The sequence below is a fragment of the Neopsephotus bourkii genome, unplaced genomic scaffold (genome assembly GCF_033783945.1).
Source record: "Neopsephotus bourkii isolate Nb327-2 ecotype Australia unplaced genomic scaffold, CSIRO-AGI_Nbou_v1 NB_1197, whole genome shotgun sequence".
NCBI lineage: Eukaryota > Metazoa > Chordata > Aves > Psittaciformes > Psittacidae > Neopsephotus > Neopsephotus bourkii.
In genome coordinates, this window is record NW_026901682.1 from 468,055 (window position 1) to 484,439 (window position 16,385).

Sequence of the window (16,385 nt, forward strand, 5' to 3'; positions counted from 1 at the left end):
AAGTATATGGATGGCTAAAAAATAAACACAGTGATATATGAGTTACTGTAGGTTTCCTCCCAGTAGAACTGGATGCAGGAGGACAGGGAATAATGTCTTTTAAAACATTAAACACTGTGTTTGTTTTTGTTAAACGTAGGCTTGGATATCCTCTGACTGCTTAAAATGTTTTGAGGGGGTTGTCAAGTCGAATTGTATTAAATCACTTTCTCATTAACTTTCTTTAACAGATCAATATGAAAGACAACAAACATGCTAAATATGTTGAAAATCATATTTCGGCCAATGACATGAGGGCTTTTGTTTTTGAGAATCAGCAAGATATGGAAATGTTTCTTGTGGAGGCAAGTAGGCACCAATTTTAAAAACTGATTAAGTACTGATGCAGGAGCCCTAGGCTTTGGAGTCTACCTTAATTAGACTTAATTAGTCTGTATTTATTAAGTTTTGATTGGCAAGATGAACATAATAGCTAATACATAGTATTCAAAAGTTTTTTTCTGGAGTAAGATTTTTTAAATTGTTTATTTATTTAAAGCCTAGGCCAATGGGGGGGAAGCAGGAATATTAAGAACATACTTTAAAAAATAACTTCTGTCTTCCTTGACAAGGCAATAATCACTTCTGTCCAAGAAAATGACAAAAGCAGAAAGATACACGTTTAGTACCACGCTTTTCAAATGCCTCCTAAGTTTGGAGGTGAGGGGACGTCTTTTGTGAGACTGCACTGGTCCAAGCAGCAAATGAAGCTTATATTTTCTTTATACTGCTTTTTCTTGGAGTGATAAGGAGCTAGTTCCCTTTGAGATCCAGGCAGATGGTGCAGAAATAAAAAGCCACAAGATACAGTATTGGCTGTCATATTACTTCCCAGCTGTTGTCCACAGCATTGTGTGATTAATGACAAACTGTCATGCGATTTTTGTAGACCTGTCTGCTCTTCACAGAGGCTAGTCATTTTTATATATGTGAACAGCAGTGGTGGTATCTGGGGACTTGCGTTTCCTCCATGGTTGTGGAACACAGTGCAAGGCTGCTTAGGCAGCTATACTGGTCTTTCTGTGTCCTCAGTCTTTTCTACCCTGTGAGGACCAGGGTTTTCAGAGCCTCTGTACCCAGTGGTCTGCCATTGTCTCTGCAAAATGCCCGTACAGCCTGAAAGAGGGGACATCCCTTATTACATACAGCTTGACATTTAGACTGAGCACCTGGCTTGGATTTTTTTGATTGCTTTTGTTTTCTCTTACGCAGTATGTTCATGGAGAAGCATTAACAGCATGTGGCTTTTAGAGAACTCAGCCATGCCTGAATGAGAGTGAATTTTTGTGAGCTGTTCAGCAGGTGGTCAGTTTAAAATAATTCCAGTTCTGTAATCAAGAAACAATGCTTGATTTTCATATAGTGATTTTTTTCTAGTCTGTTTTACCAAATAATTAAATGTAATCTATATTTAGATGCGTGATCATCAGAAACTAAGAGTGAATGCTGTATGCGCACCTGCTGAATCATGTGCTGAAAACTTACCTTCAAGACCTATTGAAGAATTACAGTATGTATCAGTCTTTATCAGTGGGGAAAGGTCTTAAATACAGTGTTTTGGGGTTGAATTGTCTATGCAAATCAGTTTTTCACCAGTTTAATTCTGGGTTAGCAGGACTTCTTTCTTGGTCCTTCAATAACTTAAGCTTGCTTATCTGCCAGCTTTTGTTTCTGATGTATGTTGGGTTTTTTCTCCTTTTTAGCCGATATGGATTTTTCTCATATTTACGAGAGCTATTTGATGCTCCTCATCCTGTGATGAGTTATCTTTGCTCCCAGTACCGTGTTCATGATGTCCCTGTGGGAACAGAGAAGACCAGAAGCATGATTGACAGGGTGAGATGTCCTAATTAGCACAAACACACCTGTGGTCTAGAGTTTTCTTTCAAAAATTCTCTTGCAAATTAATGTGGAGAAAGCAGAAAATTGCTTTAGCCTTTTATCTGGCCTTTAGAGGTGAGAACAGTTCATCATACTCAAACATTGCAAGGCTTTTTTAACAAATCTGGTCAATCTAATGCAGTACTTCATAAAAAGTTAAATACATCTTTTATTGGCATACTGTTCCAACTCAGTTATGTGAAATTGTTTTATTGTAACTTCTACTTTAAGTGCCTGAGATTCTGGACAAATTTTAATCTGACAGTTAATTGTACATGACAATGCTGGTCTGTTGTGTTTAACACAACAATTAGAAGCTTCCTGGTTTTGGTGGGTTTTTTGTATGGGTTGTTTGTTTTTGTTTTTGTTTTTTTTATTAATGCATTATGATGTTCCTTCTTTGCAAATACAGTTGTATAGCTTCAGAGTTGCTGTAATAAGTAGTATATAAACTTTCTGGATTCATAGAAACAGGGTAGGAGCTCTGACCAGGAGCAATCTCTACATTAGTCTTTTATGGATTATTGCAGGCTGATCATTGCTGGGTTATAATGGAGTAACACACATGACAGTTTTCAGCTTAAATCCTCATTCACTTCTTTGTCTATGTCACAGAAAGTGAACACTTCTTTGAATACAGAAATGCTTTGGGATCTCTGAGAACATCAAGAGTTGCTTTTTTGAGAAGCTCAGAGAACAGGCTTTGTGAAAAGAGAACAGTTCCTGTTTTACTGGGAAAGCTGTTCCTCCTTCCTATATGCTGTGTTTCTGAGCGTCTAAGAATGAGGAAGAGGGAAGTAAAAGTAAAGGGAGTCTTATGTGAAAAACTCTTCTCTTAATGTTTTGGGGTTTTTTTTGTAAGCATTTTTGTCTTTAATCTGCAGTTTTCATGGATTAAAATTATCATGATGCATTAAATTTAGCATTTTTTGCAAATGCTTGTTAACAACTCTTATTAATAAGTCTCAATAACTTGAAGTTCCTTACTGTGGATTTTAGCTAGTTAATTTCTTGTTCTGAACGAGCATTGCCACAAGTAATGCTTTTAACAGATTAATATTTTTGTATGTTTCTTTTAGGTCATACAAGAAACCAAACTTAGGCAGATATACACAGCAGAAGAAAAATATGTTGTCAAAATATCTGCTTATACAAACCTACCCCTCTCTACCAACACATTTGTGAGAGCAGCACAGTTTCTCACTAGTTCAGTGGATACAGACGAAAGAAGACAGTTGGAAAATCAGCTACAGGTAGGGATTTCTTTGTGTGTTGTACATGATGTGAAGTACTACCCAGTAGTACAGTAAACATAGTCTACTTGAATATGCTAATACGGTATGTTTATGATATAATAGGCATCACAGAAAGATGGTGGGATGGCTCCTATGACTGGAGTGTTGGAATGGAAGGTTACAGACTCTTTAGAAAAGAGAGGCTTGGCAGGCAGGGGTGGGGGAGTTGCCCTTTACGTTAGGGATAGGCTGGAGAGTATGGAACTCTGTCTGGGGACAGGTGAGCAGTCAAGAGAGAGTTTGGGGGTCGGGGTTAAAGGGAGAACAGCGATGGGAGACATTACCGTGGGGATCTGTTATAGACTGCCTGATCAAGGAGAACCTGTGAATGAAGCACTCTATAGACAGGAACAGCCTCATGCTTGCAGGCCCTCATTCTCATGGGGGACTTCAACCACCCTGACATCTGTTGGAGCGACGGTATGGCCCAGCACAAGCAATCCAGGATGTTCCTCAATTGTGTGGAAGACAACTTCCTTCTGCAGGTAATAGAGGAATCGACAAGGAGAGGTGCAATGCTTGACCTCGTGCTCACCAGAAGGGAAGGGCTTTTTGGAAATGTGACTCTCCAGGGCAGCCTTGGATGCAATGATCATGAGATGGTCGAATTTTAGATCCTCAGGACAGTGAGAAGAGCTTGCAGCAAGCTCACTGCCCTGGACTTCAAAAGAGCAGACTTTGGCCTCTTCAGGAACCTGCTTAGTAAGGTTCTATGGGATATAGCCCTAGAGGGCAGGGGGGCCCAAGACTCCTGGTTGATATTCAGGGATCACCTGCTACAGGCTCAGGAGTGTTGCATCCCAACTAGAAGGAAGTGCAGGAGGAGGGCCGGGAGATCTCCTTGGATGGATAAGGAGCTGCTGAGTAAAATTCAAAGGAAAGAAGAGGCTTATAAACAGTGGAAGCAAGGACAGACGGCCTGGGAAGAATACAGGGATGTTGTCTGGGAAGCTAGGGACCAAGTTAGGAAAGCTAAGGCCCAGTTAGAATTAAACTTGGCTAGGGATATTAAGGAAAACAGGAAGGGATTCTACAGGTACATAGCAAGTAAAAAGAGTAGGGAGAATGTAGGCCCCCTCAGGAAGCTCTCAGGAGAACTAGCTACACAGGATTTGGAGAAGGCTGGGGTTCTTGATGACTTCTTTGCCTTGAACTTCACTGGCAAAGGCTCTGACCGCACCACCCAAGTCTTGGAAGTCAGATGCAGGGACTATGAGAATGAAGACCTTGGGCCCACTGTAGGAGAGGAACTGGCTCGAGACCGTCTTAAAAATCTGAACGTGCACAAGTCCATGGGTCCTGATGAAATCCATCCGCGGGTCCTGAGGAGCTGGCGAATGAAGTTGCTAAGCCGTTGGCCATCATACTTTAGAAATCATGGCAGTCAGGTGAAGTTCCCGACAACTGGAAAAAGAGAAATATAACCCCCATTTTCAAGAAGGGGAAAATGGGTGGCGCAGGGAATTACAGACCAGTCAGTCTCACCTCTGTGCCTGGCAGAATCTTGGAGCAGATTCTCCTGGAAGGCATGCTAAGGCACATGAAAAACAACAAAGTGCTTGGTGACAGCCAGCATGGCTTCACTAAGGGGGCGAGATCCTGCCTGACCAATTTGGTGGCCTTCTATGATGGGGCTATAGAACTGATGGATAGGTGTAGAGCAGTTGATGTCATCTACCTGGACTTATGTAAAGCATTCGACACTGTCCCACACGACATCCTTGTCTCTAAATTGGAGAGACATCAATTGGATGGACCACTTGGTGGATAAAGACCTGGCTGGAGGGCCGCATGCAAAGAATTGTGGTCAATGGCTCAATGTCCAGCTGGAGACCAGTAACGAGTGGTGTCCCTCAGGGATCGGTGTCGGGACCGATCTTATTTAACATCTTTGTTGGTGACATGGACAGTGGGATTGAGTGCACCCTCAGCAAGTTTGCCGATGACACCAAGCTGTGTGGTTCGGTTGATACGCTGGAAGGAACGAATGCCATCCAGAGGGACCTTGACACGCTTGTGAGGTGGGCTGATGCCAACCTCATGAAGTTTAACCATGACAAGTGCAAGGTCCTACACATGGGTTGGAGCAATCCCAGGCACAGCTACAGGTTGGGCAGAGAAGAGATTGAGAGCAGCCCTGCGGAGAAGGACTTGGCGGTGCTGGTCGATGAGAAAATGAACATGAGCCGGCTTCAGTGTGTGCTTGCAGCCCAGAAAGCCAACTGTATCCTGGGCTGCATCAAAAGGAGAGTGACCAGCAGGTCAAAGGAGGTGATCCTGCCCCTCTGCTCTGCTCTTGTGAGACCTCACTTGGAGTACTGTGTGCAGTTCTGGTGTCCTCAACATAAAAAGGACATGGAAGTGTTGGAACAAGTCCAGAGGAGGGCCACAAGGATGATCAGGGGACTGAAGCACCTCCCATATGAAGATAGGCTGAGAAAGTTGGGACTGTTCAGCCTGGAGAAGAGAAGGCTGCGTGGAGGCCTCATAGCAGCCTTCCAGTATGTGAAGGGGGGCTATAGGGAGGCTGGGGAGGGACTGTTCATTAGGGACTGTAGTGATAGGACAAGGGGGAACGGGTTAAACCTTAAACAGGGGAAGTTTAGATTGGATATAAGGAGGGAATTCTTTCCTGTTAGGGTGGCAAGGCCCTGAAATAGGTTGCCCAGGGAGGCTGTGAATGCTCCATCCCTGGCAGTGTTCAAGGCCAGGTTGGTCAGAGCCTTGGGTGACATGGTTTAGTGTGAGGTGTCCCTGCCCATGGCAGCGGGGTTGGAACTAGATGAGCTTAAGGTCCTTTCCAACCCTGACTATTCTATGTTTGTAGTAAGAATGCTAGTGGGTCTGTTCTTTATTTCAGGATATCAATAATACATTAAAGACATTGGATGTGCGTTTGACTAAATCGCTGGAGAAACAGAAGCATCTGGAACGCAAAGACAATGAGCTGAGGCAGCAGAAGAAGGAAATCTTAGAGAAAGGAAACAGGAGGAGACAGCTGGAATCAAAAATTAGTGTGAAATATGATAGGTAAGAAACAAGCCATATTATCTGTGAAACATTAACAATTTTAATAACAGGTATTTGGCCTCTTCTTATTGCAGTATGCTTTTATCTTGACATAGTAACCAATGGTTCAGCATCAGATAAAGGTGATAATCAAGACAAAAGGTGTTTAGAAGTGAAGACTAAGACAGTATTTGAGAAACCATGTAATAATAATATTCCAAACAGTTTCCTGTAATAAAACCATAGAAGTCCAGCAAGAGAGCTTTTACATAAATATTGCCATAGTCTTGGTGGCACATGTCAAGATAATACTATAATGGACATAAATGATACTAAGTAAGCATGTCAGGGATTGAGTTGGACCCTGACTGTCCACATTATTTGTCTGAACATATTTTCTGGTTTTGTGGGCCTCTGCAATTAGTTCTTCTGTTACTGTTTTGTCATAAGTGAGAATCTGGGCATGGTTCAAGATGTATTCCACTTAAGCTCACACTCCCAGAAGCCAGTGAAGGTGAGATTGCCCTAGGTTTCGCGCCCTCCCCTCCTTAACAGAGTCCCAGCAGACCTTGTAACCTCAAATACGCTATGTTTTTAGGCCATGCTATTTTTCTGGAAGTTGGTGCTGGTGATTGTGTGTACAGCTCTTGCATTACTTACAGTGCATTAAACTGAAGGTCTTTTCTTCCCTCAAGAGGGACCGGACTCAACTGCTGTATAGTCAGCGGTGCCGAGGTTGCTGTGGAAAAAAAACATCTTGAAATCAGTGTGAATGTGAGTGCAGCTGCAAAGCCAAGTAGTGCTCTCAGGTTTCTTAGTAGGGATACATATATTGTCATGGTGTTTAACTAGAATACAAAATACAGTTTGGAGGCAGGAGGTGGACCCTTTGACTTAAGGAACATCGGTTAAATCCTTCCCTTTGAAAAGAATAATTGCACTCTTAATTTTGAATCAGGGTAAGAATCCTGGCACAATTACAGACAAGGCTGTTACACATCTTCTTCTATAATGTGGATGTTTTTCTGTAGAGATAGAAATTATTTAAATAATCCATACACTGAGCATAACTATTTTCAAATACTCATGTTTCTAATTGATATGATATCTGAATAAAGCTGGATATAATTTTGTTGATATGATATCTGAATGAAACTGGATGTAATTTTGAAAGTAACACACAATGACAGAATCACTTAGTTTGGAAGGGACTTCATGTAGTCTGTAGTCTCAAAGCAATGCAACATTGAATTCAGACCAGGTTTTCAGGGCTGTATCCAACTGCATCTTGAAAGTCTCCCTGTTTGGACATCCTGTTTGAGTGCTTGGTTGTCCTTATGGGGAAGACATTGCTGCTGACATTGTCTGGATTTTTCTTATTTCAGTTTATGTCCACTGTCTGCCATCCTTCCACGGCACACCTCTTATGAGAGCCTGATTCGATCCTGTCAGTGGCTTCCTGGTGGGAAGGAGAGTGGGTGGCTGCTATTAGGTGTCTTGAAGCTGTCTGTTGGCCAGGGAGAACAAGCTGAGTGCTCTCATCCTTTCCTTTCAGGGTGTGTGCTGTAGACCTTGACCATATTGGTTGCTTTCCAAAATTGTTCCACTTGGTTGCGGTTTGGGCAAGGGGATAAACTGGGTGCAGTGCTGGACAGGGAAGAAAAATCACTCTTCTCCTGCCTGTGTTTCTGTTCTTACAGCCAAGGATACTGGGGTACCTGGCTGCTGCCAGGGTGCCCTCCTGGCTTATGCTCAGTTCATTGGCAACCAATACCTCAAGTCTTTCCCTGCAGAGCTTCTCTGCAGCCAGTCTGTCCTGAGCCTGTATCACTGCCAGACTCATTTCCTTCCCAGGGGCAGGACTCGGCATTTATCCTTGCTGAATCTCATGAGTCTTTGGTGAACCCCCTTGCTCCAACCTCAGCAGGCCCCTCTGAAAGGTGGGCCTACTGCTTCCTCCAGTTTAGTGGTGTCTGAAAACTTGACTAGAATGTCCTCTGCTGCTTCTTGATCACTGCCCGTGAAGTTAAACAGGACAGGTCCAAGGACTTAATGCTGTGGTATCCCACTTGATGCTGGCCTCCAGACAGAATATGACAGACTAACCATGACTCTCTGAGCCTGACCATCCAACCACTTTTTTTTTTTTTTTTTTTTTTTTTTAAAAACCTCTATAGTCTTCCATCCACCCAGGCTGAATTTTTCCAACTGAAATTCAACAGTATTGTGGGAGGTAGCTTTGAAAAAGTTTGGGGAATGAGTCTGGATCCAGCAGCCTGAGAGAAAAGTGGATCTGAGGCCACTTAATGCTCCCAGGTGCCACCACTACAGAGGCTTCCCAGTAGACACAGTCACACAAAACACATCTAACCAGCAGCTATGTACCTATTTACACATGGCCAGCCACATAGCACAGATGGACTCATAAATAAATCGGACAAACACAGCACCACTGGATTCATCATGTTCCTATTCTGTCTGAGCAGGACAGGACTCCCCTAGTGAGGGTACCCCACACACATATAGGCAGCATGGATCCCATCAGCAGCTGGGTCCAGACACACTGAATCTGCACAGTACCTGTCCCTGGACATCAGCTTCCTCAGCTGTTGATACCTAGTTCAGGTCAGGTGTCCTGTGTTTGCTTCCTCTGGACTTCTTGTGCCCCTCCTCACTGGCAGAGCATGAGACTGAAAAGGTCCTTGACCAGAGTAAACATTACTTAGCAACGACTGAAAACATAGATGTTTATCAGTGTGTTATCAGCATAGTTTTCAGACTAAAGCCAAAAATACAGCACTACACCAGCTACTAAGAAGGAGAAAAACAACTGTTAAAGCTGAACCCCCCGGGACATAATTTCACAGGCTGATGGCTGCTGTGATGGGCCTGGGGGTAAGCAGGGTAGGGTTTTATTTGGGCTTCCCCACCTGCTATTGTCTGTTTCTCCTTTTTGGGTGTGAAGATGAGCTTCTATCAGATAACCTAACAGAAAGCCTTGGTAAAACTAAAGTATATGGCAACCACTTGATCTCTCATTATCTGGTTGGTTTACAATTGCATTCCTTAGGTATGATGATTACCTTTGGTATATGCTTGCTGTTTCTTCCTGATCACTTTCTCTCTTTTGCCCCTACAATTGTTTTCCAAGGGGATCAAAGAATGATTAGTTTGTAGTTGTCAGGATCATCCTCTTGATCTGTTTGCCCATTTTTTAAACATCTTCAAATGCTTTGCAGCTCATTAAGCATTATTATTTCATGTGAATTTTCACTCATTTTAAACTGTGTTTTTCTGCAGTAAGCTAAGGGGGGGGACGGGGGAAGGGTTTTTGATAGTGTATATAACAAGAATTAAGCAAACCTCTTGAACTCTGCTAAGTTGTATCATTGCAAGGAGATAGCAGCAGAAGAAAAATGTTATCCTTACATAGATTTATTTTTTTTTAAGTATTTGAAATCTACAGAAGTAAAGAATTATGGTTGCTGTGTGATGGCCTTAGTAGCCAAAATCAGAGTTCCTTTATAATTATTTTTTGTCTTTTGAATTTGCATAGATTGGGAATGTCTTTAATGTTTTTGGAATATTTAGGTATCAGATTCCTATTGTTGCTGACTGTTGCTTCATCACCAAGATAAAGATTTTTTTTTTATTATTTTTGTACAGTTTATATTTAATCGGGATTAATGAAATATTGATTCCTCCCATAGTTTAAGACAACTGGAACAAGATGCTATCGACTTAGAGGAGCAATCTAAACAGGCAGATGTAAAGGTCAAAGAAATAAATAATCAAAAAGCAAGACTTGTTACTGAATTAATGCAACTCATAAAGGTATGGATTTTTAAGTTTGTATATGTTCCACTATTAAGAAAAGTCCAATTATTGTAACTCAGGGAGGAGGTAAACAATGTTTGGGTGCGTTACTGTAGATGTTTACAAGCCATCTTGCTTCAAGATAACATCTTTTGAAGCTTTTATGAACTTGAACTTGTTCATATGTTGTTGATTTGACTTGTAGATAATTTGCTTGTGTTGATCTACACTCTCAAGGGCTGAAGTCTTACAGTCCATGATCTGATTCAGTAGATACAGGCATGAACTAGGAATGAACTGTTCACCTCTTTTGGCCTGTACATTTTCAGGATGTTCATAATTCTGTGAACTCTTCATTGCACCCTAGTCCATAATACTTTCTTTTTGTTGAATAAAAAAGTGTAGCATTAGTCATGTGAAAAATTGGCCAGAAGCTGTAAGGATCCGTGATTGTGGAAGAGGGTGGGGATGTGGAAAGTACTTGAATCTCAGGCTCCAATGTCATAAGGTTTTCTTTAATTTGAAAAAAAAGAAAACATTCTGAACTTAATTGTTGCTTTCATTTAGCCTGTAAACTCTAGTAATGGAAGCTGCCAGAAAGTGAATTTTCTCAACTAAGAACTTTTCTTAACTAAGGAACAAGAAAGTTACTTTTCGTTCCAAGGGTATCTGTTAGTGCTTTGCACTCAGCAGAAAAAATACTATCATTTTTGCAGCCTCTTTGAGCATGTATGTTTTAACTTTACCAGGCCTTACTAATGATGACATGTGTTCTTGCTTACCCTTCAAGAGTTGAGTATTGCCTTTGAAGTGAGGGTGATTTTCAATACATTTGTTGTTGGTATTTACATGATTAAAAAAAAGAAGTAAATATTCCAAGTGAGTGGGCTGTTTCTCTTTGTTGATAAGCATGGACTGCAACAATTGGAGTGTTTCAGTATCACCTTTGCTCAGCTAGCCAAAGCACTTTTGAAATGCCAAATGGCAAAACACCTGCCATGTTGAAAGGGTTGCTTAGACTCTAGATTATGTTACAGAACTTGTACAGGTAATAACAATACTGAAAAGTAACACTCTTCAACATGTGCAAATGCTTTATATTTAAGGGAAATTTCTAGAACATACTTTTGATTTCTTTTTTTTTTTGTTGTTTTTAATTTGATGCGCATTTCCCAGCACACAATCTGTCCCAGTGTGTTGCTTTTGTAAAGTGCACCTGGAATTGTTTACTGACTGCTGTATGACATGCCTGAAGGAATGTCTTCATCTCTTTTTCACCTAGTATAGAAAAACAGATTTGACACATACTGGGTATTTCTAAGTATACCAGGGGTGTAGGGGAGCAAGGATGGTATTTGCTCCATTATTGATTATTGATCAATTATTATTTATTATTCATTATCAAAGGGTTTTATTTCAGTGATGTGTCAGCTTAATTTTTATATTTGGCATACTTTAGGGAATACATGCTAATGCATAGTGAAGAGAAGAAAATGGTTTGATACAAAAAAGATGTTTCACTATATGTTTTATCAAAATTGCTGAAATCCATACATTTCTGGTCATCCCCAAACCAAACTTCATGAAGGCTTCTGAGTTGGTGTGTCTTTGTGCTTTTCCAATAGGTTTTGTAGTTATGCTAACTGTAGGGTATTAAAGTGATAAAAAATTTACACAAAGATGTGCCATACTGCACCTGGAACGTACCTAATATACGTTAGTACCTTACAGCCAGTAGACAGAAACACCCTTGTTCCACTGTTTCAGATTGTGGCACTGGGTTTGCATGTAGTTCTCTTTCTGTTGTTGTATTTGAGTAACCTTTTTCCATTTTTCATCTCTCCTTTTGTCATGACTTTACTCAGTTTACTTCTCTTACAATGATTGGAAACAGATAAATAGTAAAGATCTCAGACTTCGGTTCACTATTGTGGTCAGGAGCTAACATTGAAAACTTCATCCTACAGGTCCTTTTGCAGTTGGAACAGACCAGCAGCTGGAACCTTGTTCTCCTTTTCATTAACAGAGACAACTTTTTTTTTGGGGTGGGGGGGTGGGAGCTGTGTTTGTTTGTGTTTTTTTATAATTGGCATATTATAAACCGGTGTTCTCAGTGCCCCATAATTTGAGGTTTAAAGCTGCCCTTCATACAGTCAGGAATATGTTGCTGATTCCTGAGGCTGACTCATTTAAAGAAGCAACCGTTTAATGTTGAAGGTGTAAGACCAGGTTCTGGGGATCCCTAAAATCTGTCAATAAACTTCAAAAATAGAGCATCCTTCTGTTGTCTGTTACAGTTAAGATGCAAGACACTAGAGTCACTGTCAGTCATCTCGTCAGTGAGAGAGACATGTCTTATGTGTTTTATTTTTTGACCTTTTTCCATTTCTATATGTGACTTACAAAGACCACCAAAATCCACCTGTTTTATTCTATCTCTGTGAGAGAATTGAGATGACTTTGTCTTTTTTTGCATTTCATATGTGAGTGTCTGGCATAAGGAAAGTGAATGTGTCTTTCTGATGTAAAATGGTCTGGTTGCATGTGAGATTTATCTGCTTACAGATTAAAAGTAGCTGGGGACTATATATCTTGAAGAGCTTGTGTCACCAGTAAGGCACCCTCCTTTTTCCATTGAATTTGTTGAAGAGCTAAACAGTGTATGAGATTGTATGGTATGATTAAAAAACTAATCAGTTCTAAAGCTTGATAGTAATTGTATCAGTTTTGAGTCTTTTATGGAAAAAAAAGAAGGTATATTTACTGTTTTCCTGTGTAGAACTGTGTATCACTGAATATCCTCAAGGCTGATTTGATTCTTCAGAGCACTGCAGTGGCTGCTGAGAAGATCAGGCTAGAAACAGAGTATAAAACAGCAAGTGGACAGCTAAAAGCCGCAGAGGTAACTATTTCTATGAATACTGGGATATCTACTATGAAAGCATCTTCCGTGGAAGCCCCTGTATAAAAAAGGATGCTTCTGTGTCTGTGTTAGTACTGCTAAATACTGAGCTTTGATTTCTGTAGTTTGACTTCAGCCTCATTCAAAACTGAATAGGAGCTTTGTCTTCCTCAACTAAGCCCGCTAATCTTCTGTGAAAACATTCTGAAAGTCATAGAATCATAGAATAGTTACAGTTGGAAAGGACCTTAAGATCATCTAGTTCCAACCTCCCTGCCATGGGCAGGGACATCTTACACTAAACCATGTCACCCAAGGCTGTGTTCAACCTGCCCTTGAACACCCCCAGGGATGGAGCATTCACAACCTCCCTGGGCAACCCATTCCAGTGCCTCACCACCCTAACAGGAAAGAACTTCCTCCTTATATCCAGTCTAAACTTCCCCTGTTAATTTTTAACCCATTACCCCTTGTCCTACCACTGCAGTCCCTAATGAAGAGTCCATCCCCAGCATCCCTATAGGCCCCCTTCAGATATTGGAAGGCTGCTATGAGGCCTCCATGCAGCCTTCTCTTCTCCAGGCTGAACAGCCCCAACTTTCTCAGCCTATCTTCATACGGGAGGTGCTCCAGTCCCCTGATCATTCTCGTGGCCCTCCTCTGGACTTGTTCCAACAGATCCATGTCCTTTTTATGTTGAGGACACCAGAACTGCACACAATACTCCAAGTGAGGTCTCACAAGAGCAGAGCAGAGGGGCAGGATCACCTCCTTCGACCTGCTGGTCACACTCCTTTTGATGCAGCCCAGGATACAGTTGGCTTTCTGGGCTGCAAGTGCACACTGCCGGCTCATGTTCATTTTCTCATCGACCAGCACCGCCAAGTCCTTCTCCGCAGGGCTGCTCTCAATCTCTTCTCTGCCCAACCTGTAGCTGTGCCTAGGATTGCTCCAACCCATGTGTAGGACCTTGCACTTGTCATGGTTAAACTTCATGAGGTTGTCATCAGCCCACCTCACAAGCGCGTCAAGGTCCCTCTGGATGGCATTCCTTCCCTCCAGTGTTATCAACTGAACCACACAGCTTGGTGTCATTGGCAAACTTGCTGAGGGTGCACTCAATCCCACTGTCCATGTCACCAACAAAGATGTTGAGCAAGACCGGTCCCAACACCGATCCCTGAGGGACACCACTCATTACTGGTCTCCAGCCAGACATTGAGCCATTGACCACAACTCTTTGTGTGCGGCCATCCAGCCAGTTCTTTGTCCACCGAGTGTTCCACCTATCAAATTGATGTCTCTCTAATTTAGAGACAAGGATGTCATGTGGGACAGGGTCGAACACTTTACACAGATCCAGGTAGATGACATCAACTGCTTTACCACTGTCCATCAGTTCTGTAGCCCCATCATAGTAGGCCACCAAATTGGTCAGGCAGGATTTCCCCTTGGTGAAGCCATGCTGACTGCCACCAGCACCTTGTTGCTTTTCTTGTGCCTTAGCATGCTTAAAGTCAAGCAAACAATCAAATAGTGTCCAAAGTCATCATGTCCTGAATTTTTTTATTATAATGCATGGTGTGCATAAAAACACTATCTGTCATTTGGAAGTATTTTTCTTCCAAGTCTGTCATAGGCAAGTAACCCCAATGCACACAGGAGATGCAAGCTCAAGATGAGCCAGAAAGTACCATATCAGAGAAAGGCAGATGTGTTTTACCTTTCTTTCATAGCTCATTTTATCATGCTGTAATTGAATGCCTTCTTTGGAGGGAAAGAGAGAGAGGACAATAAATGGTCATTGTATTGATCGTATTAGGAAGCTATGTTGTGTTCAGGGAAAAAGACAAGTGTGAGAAATCGGTTCCACAGACATGCTGTTTTTGAAGAGCATAGGATGCTTTGGCATCTCCTGGATTGGTGCACAGAGGTCAATTTTTGTGTTTGTGTAATAGTACAGTCTTTCAGTCTACTGGAGGAAAAAACTCAAAAGTACAGGATGGTAAGTTTTTTCCTTATCTGAGTATTCAGCTGCATCTTAAGTTTTCACTTGCATGGAAGTCCGAAGCCATGCTTCTCTATATACTGCATTTTGAGTCTTTGAAGTAAGTCTTTAGCTCCTTTTTTTTGGAAGTTCTCTTTCCTGTATTGTCCTGTGAATCATGTATGTTGTACACTCTGTGGTTTATTTCTTATTTTCTGCCTTAGGAGATGCACTTTGGTGGGGAAAACTCAGTATTTCTTAGCTTCATCTCAAATTCATTGTTATTGAAATTGTGTGTTTAAATTGGGCTTTCTCTCCAACTTCTAAGTGGCTTTGACTGGTTTTTTTTTCCTACAGCAGTAGAAAGCTGCTGTGGGGATGCCCTTGCCACATCTCAAGGAAGTCTTGAAAACAGCTGCTACAAGGTTTTATGAAATAAATAAACCTGCAGAAAGAGGAAGCCAGACAGAAATAAGCATACGGTACAAAAGCTGTATAGTGAAGTAAATTGGAACCTAAATGTTACAGTTATGGGACCATTAATTCCGTATTTAAACATCAGACTTTTTTGTAGATCATATGCTGGTTGCGATGCCTTCATTGAAAATTGGGGTGGTGGGTATCAGCCAAAGAAGCCATGAAGCTTTGTTAATATTTAGCACTCATTCACGGTCTTCCTTTCCCAAGCAGTCTTGAGTCTTTATAGTACTTGAGTAAATACTGATTAAGATTTGAAGCAAACACAAACCCACTTGGTACGTCTAAGACGTCGCATATGTTCCTTTTGTGAGGTGTTGGCACTGGGATACTGTGAAGAGAGCATCGGTTTTGTTGCTTTATAGTGGGGGTTTTAAACCATTTATGTTAAGGCCAAAAAAAGTACATGGTTTTGAACAAGTCAAGTTAGCAGCAACAGATTTCCGGGGTTTGTATTGTATCACTGCAGTTCAAGTGGGAACCTTGGTGTTATTTTAACAACTCCTTGTTTTTAATTTATTTAGTGAGCCTAAGAAGCAAATCTGTGTTTGTGACCCATACTGAATATTAGGGAGGATTGTTAGCCCCATCTGCTCATTAGATAATTGGCACAGTTTGCATGCATGTTTATGATGGTTGTTTGAAAGAGTCTTGCTAATTGTCTTGCTTTGATAGCTTGTTAATTTTCAGGTCCATTTGATAATAATTTGTTTAAATAATTGGCATTGATACTCAGTATGTATATTGCAGAATTTGCTCCTTAAGCCAAGTTTTAAGAAAATGCAGATTCTGTTTTTGTATGGTTAAATTTTCAAACTTCAGATAATTAAATGCTGTCACCAGGCATGTGTTTAAACACAAATTCATGAGAAAACATTGGCTACTGGTAACTGCATTTTTCTTTAACCACCTTATTTTGCACAAAACTGGTTGTGGTATTGGTGAGCACAACGGAATACCAATTGCTCGTGCATAGAGT

The 16,385-nt window shown here is 41.3% G+C and overlaps 1 protein-coding gene across 2 annotated transcripts in view; it reads left to right on the plus strand.

The window, feature by feature from the left end:
* The window catches only part of SMC5 (structural maintenance of chromosomes 5), a 44,912-nt gene that overhangs the window by 16,982 nt on the left and 11,545 nt on the right, over positions 1-16,385 (plus strand). Inside the window, exons 11-17 of one of the 2 annotated variants that reach the window (XM_061364282.1) lie at positions 231-344; positions 1,455-1,549; positions 1,743-1,875; positions 3,000-3,173; positions 6,076-6,245; positions 9,935-10,058; positions 12,820-12,942. In XM_061364282.1, coding sequence (XP_061220266.1) covers positions 231-344; positions 1,455-1,549; positions 1,743-1,875; positions 3,000-3,173; positions 6,076-6,245; positions 9,935-10,058; positions 12,820-12,942 — 933 coding nt within the window. The remainder of the gene's footprint in view (positions 1-230; positions 345-1,454; positions 1,550-1,742; positions 1,876-2,999; positions 3,174-6,075; positions 6,246-9,934; positions 10,059-12,819; positions 12,943-16,385) is intronic. The other variant, XM_061364283.1, reaches the window with a different exon arrangement.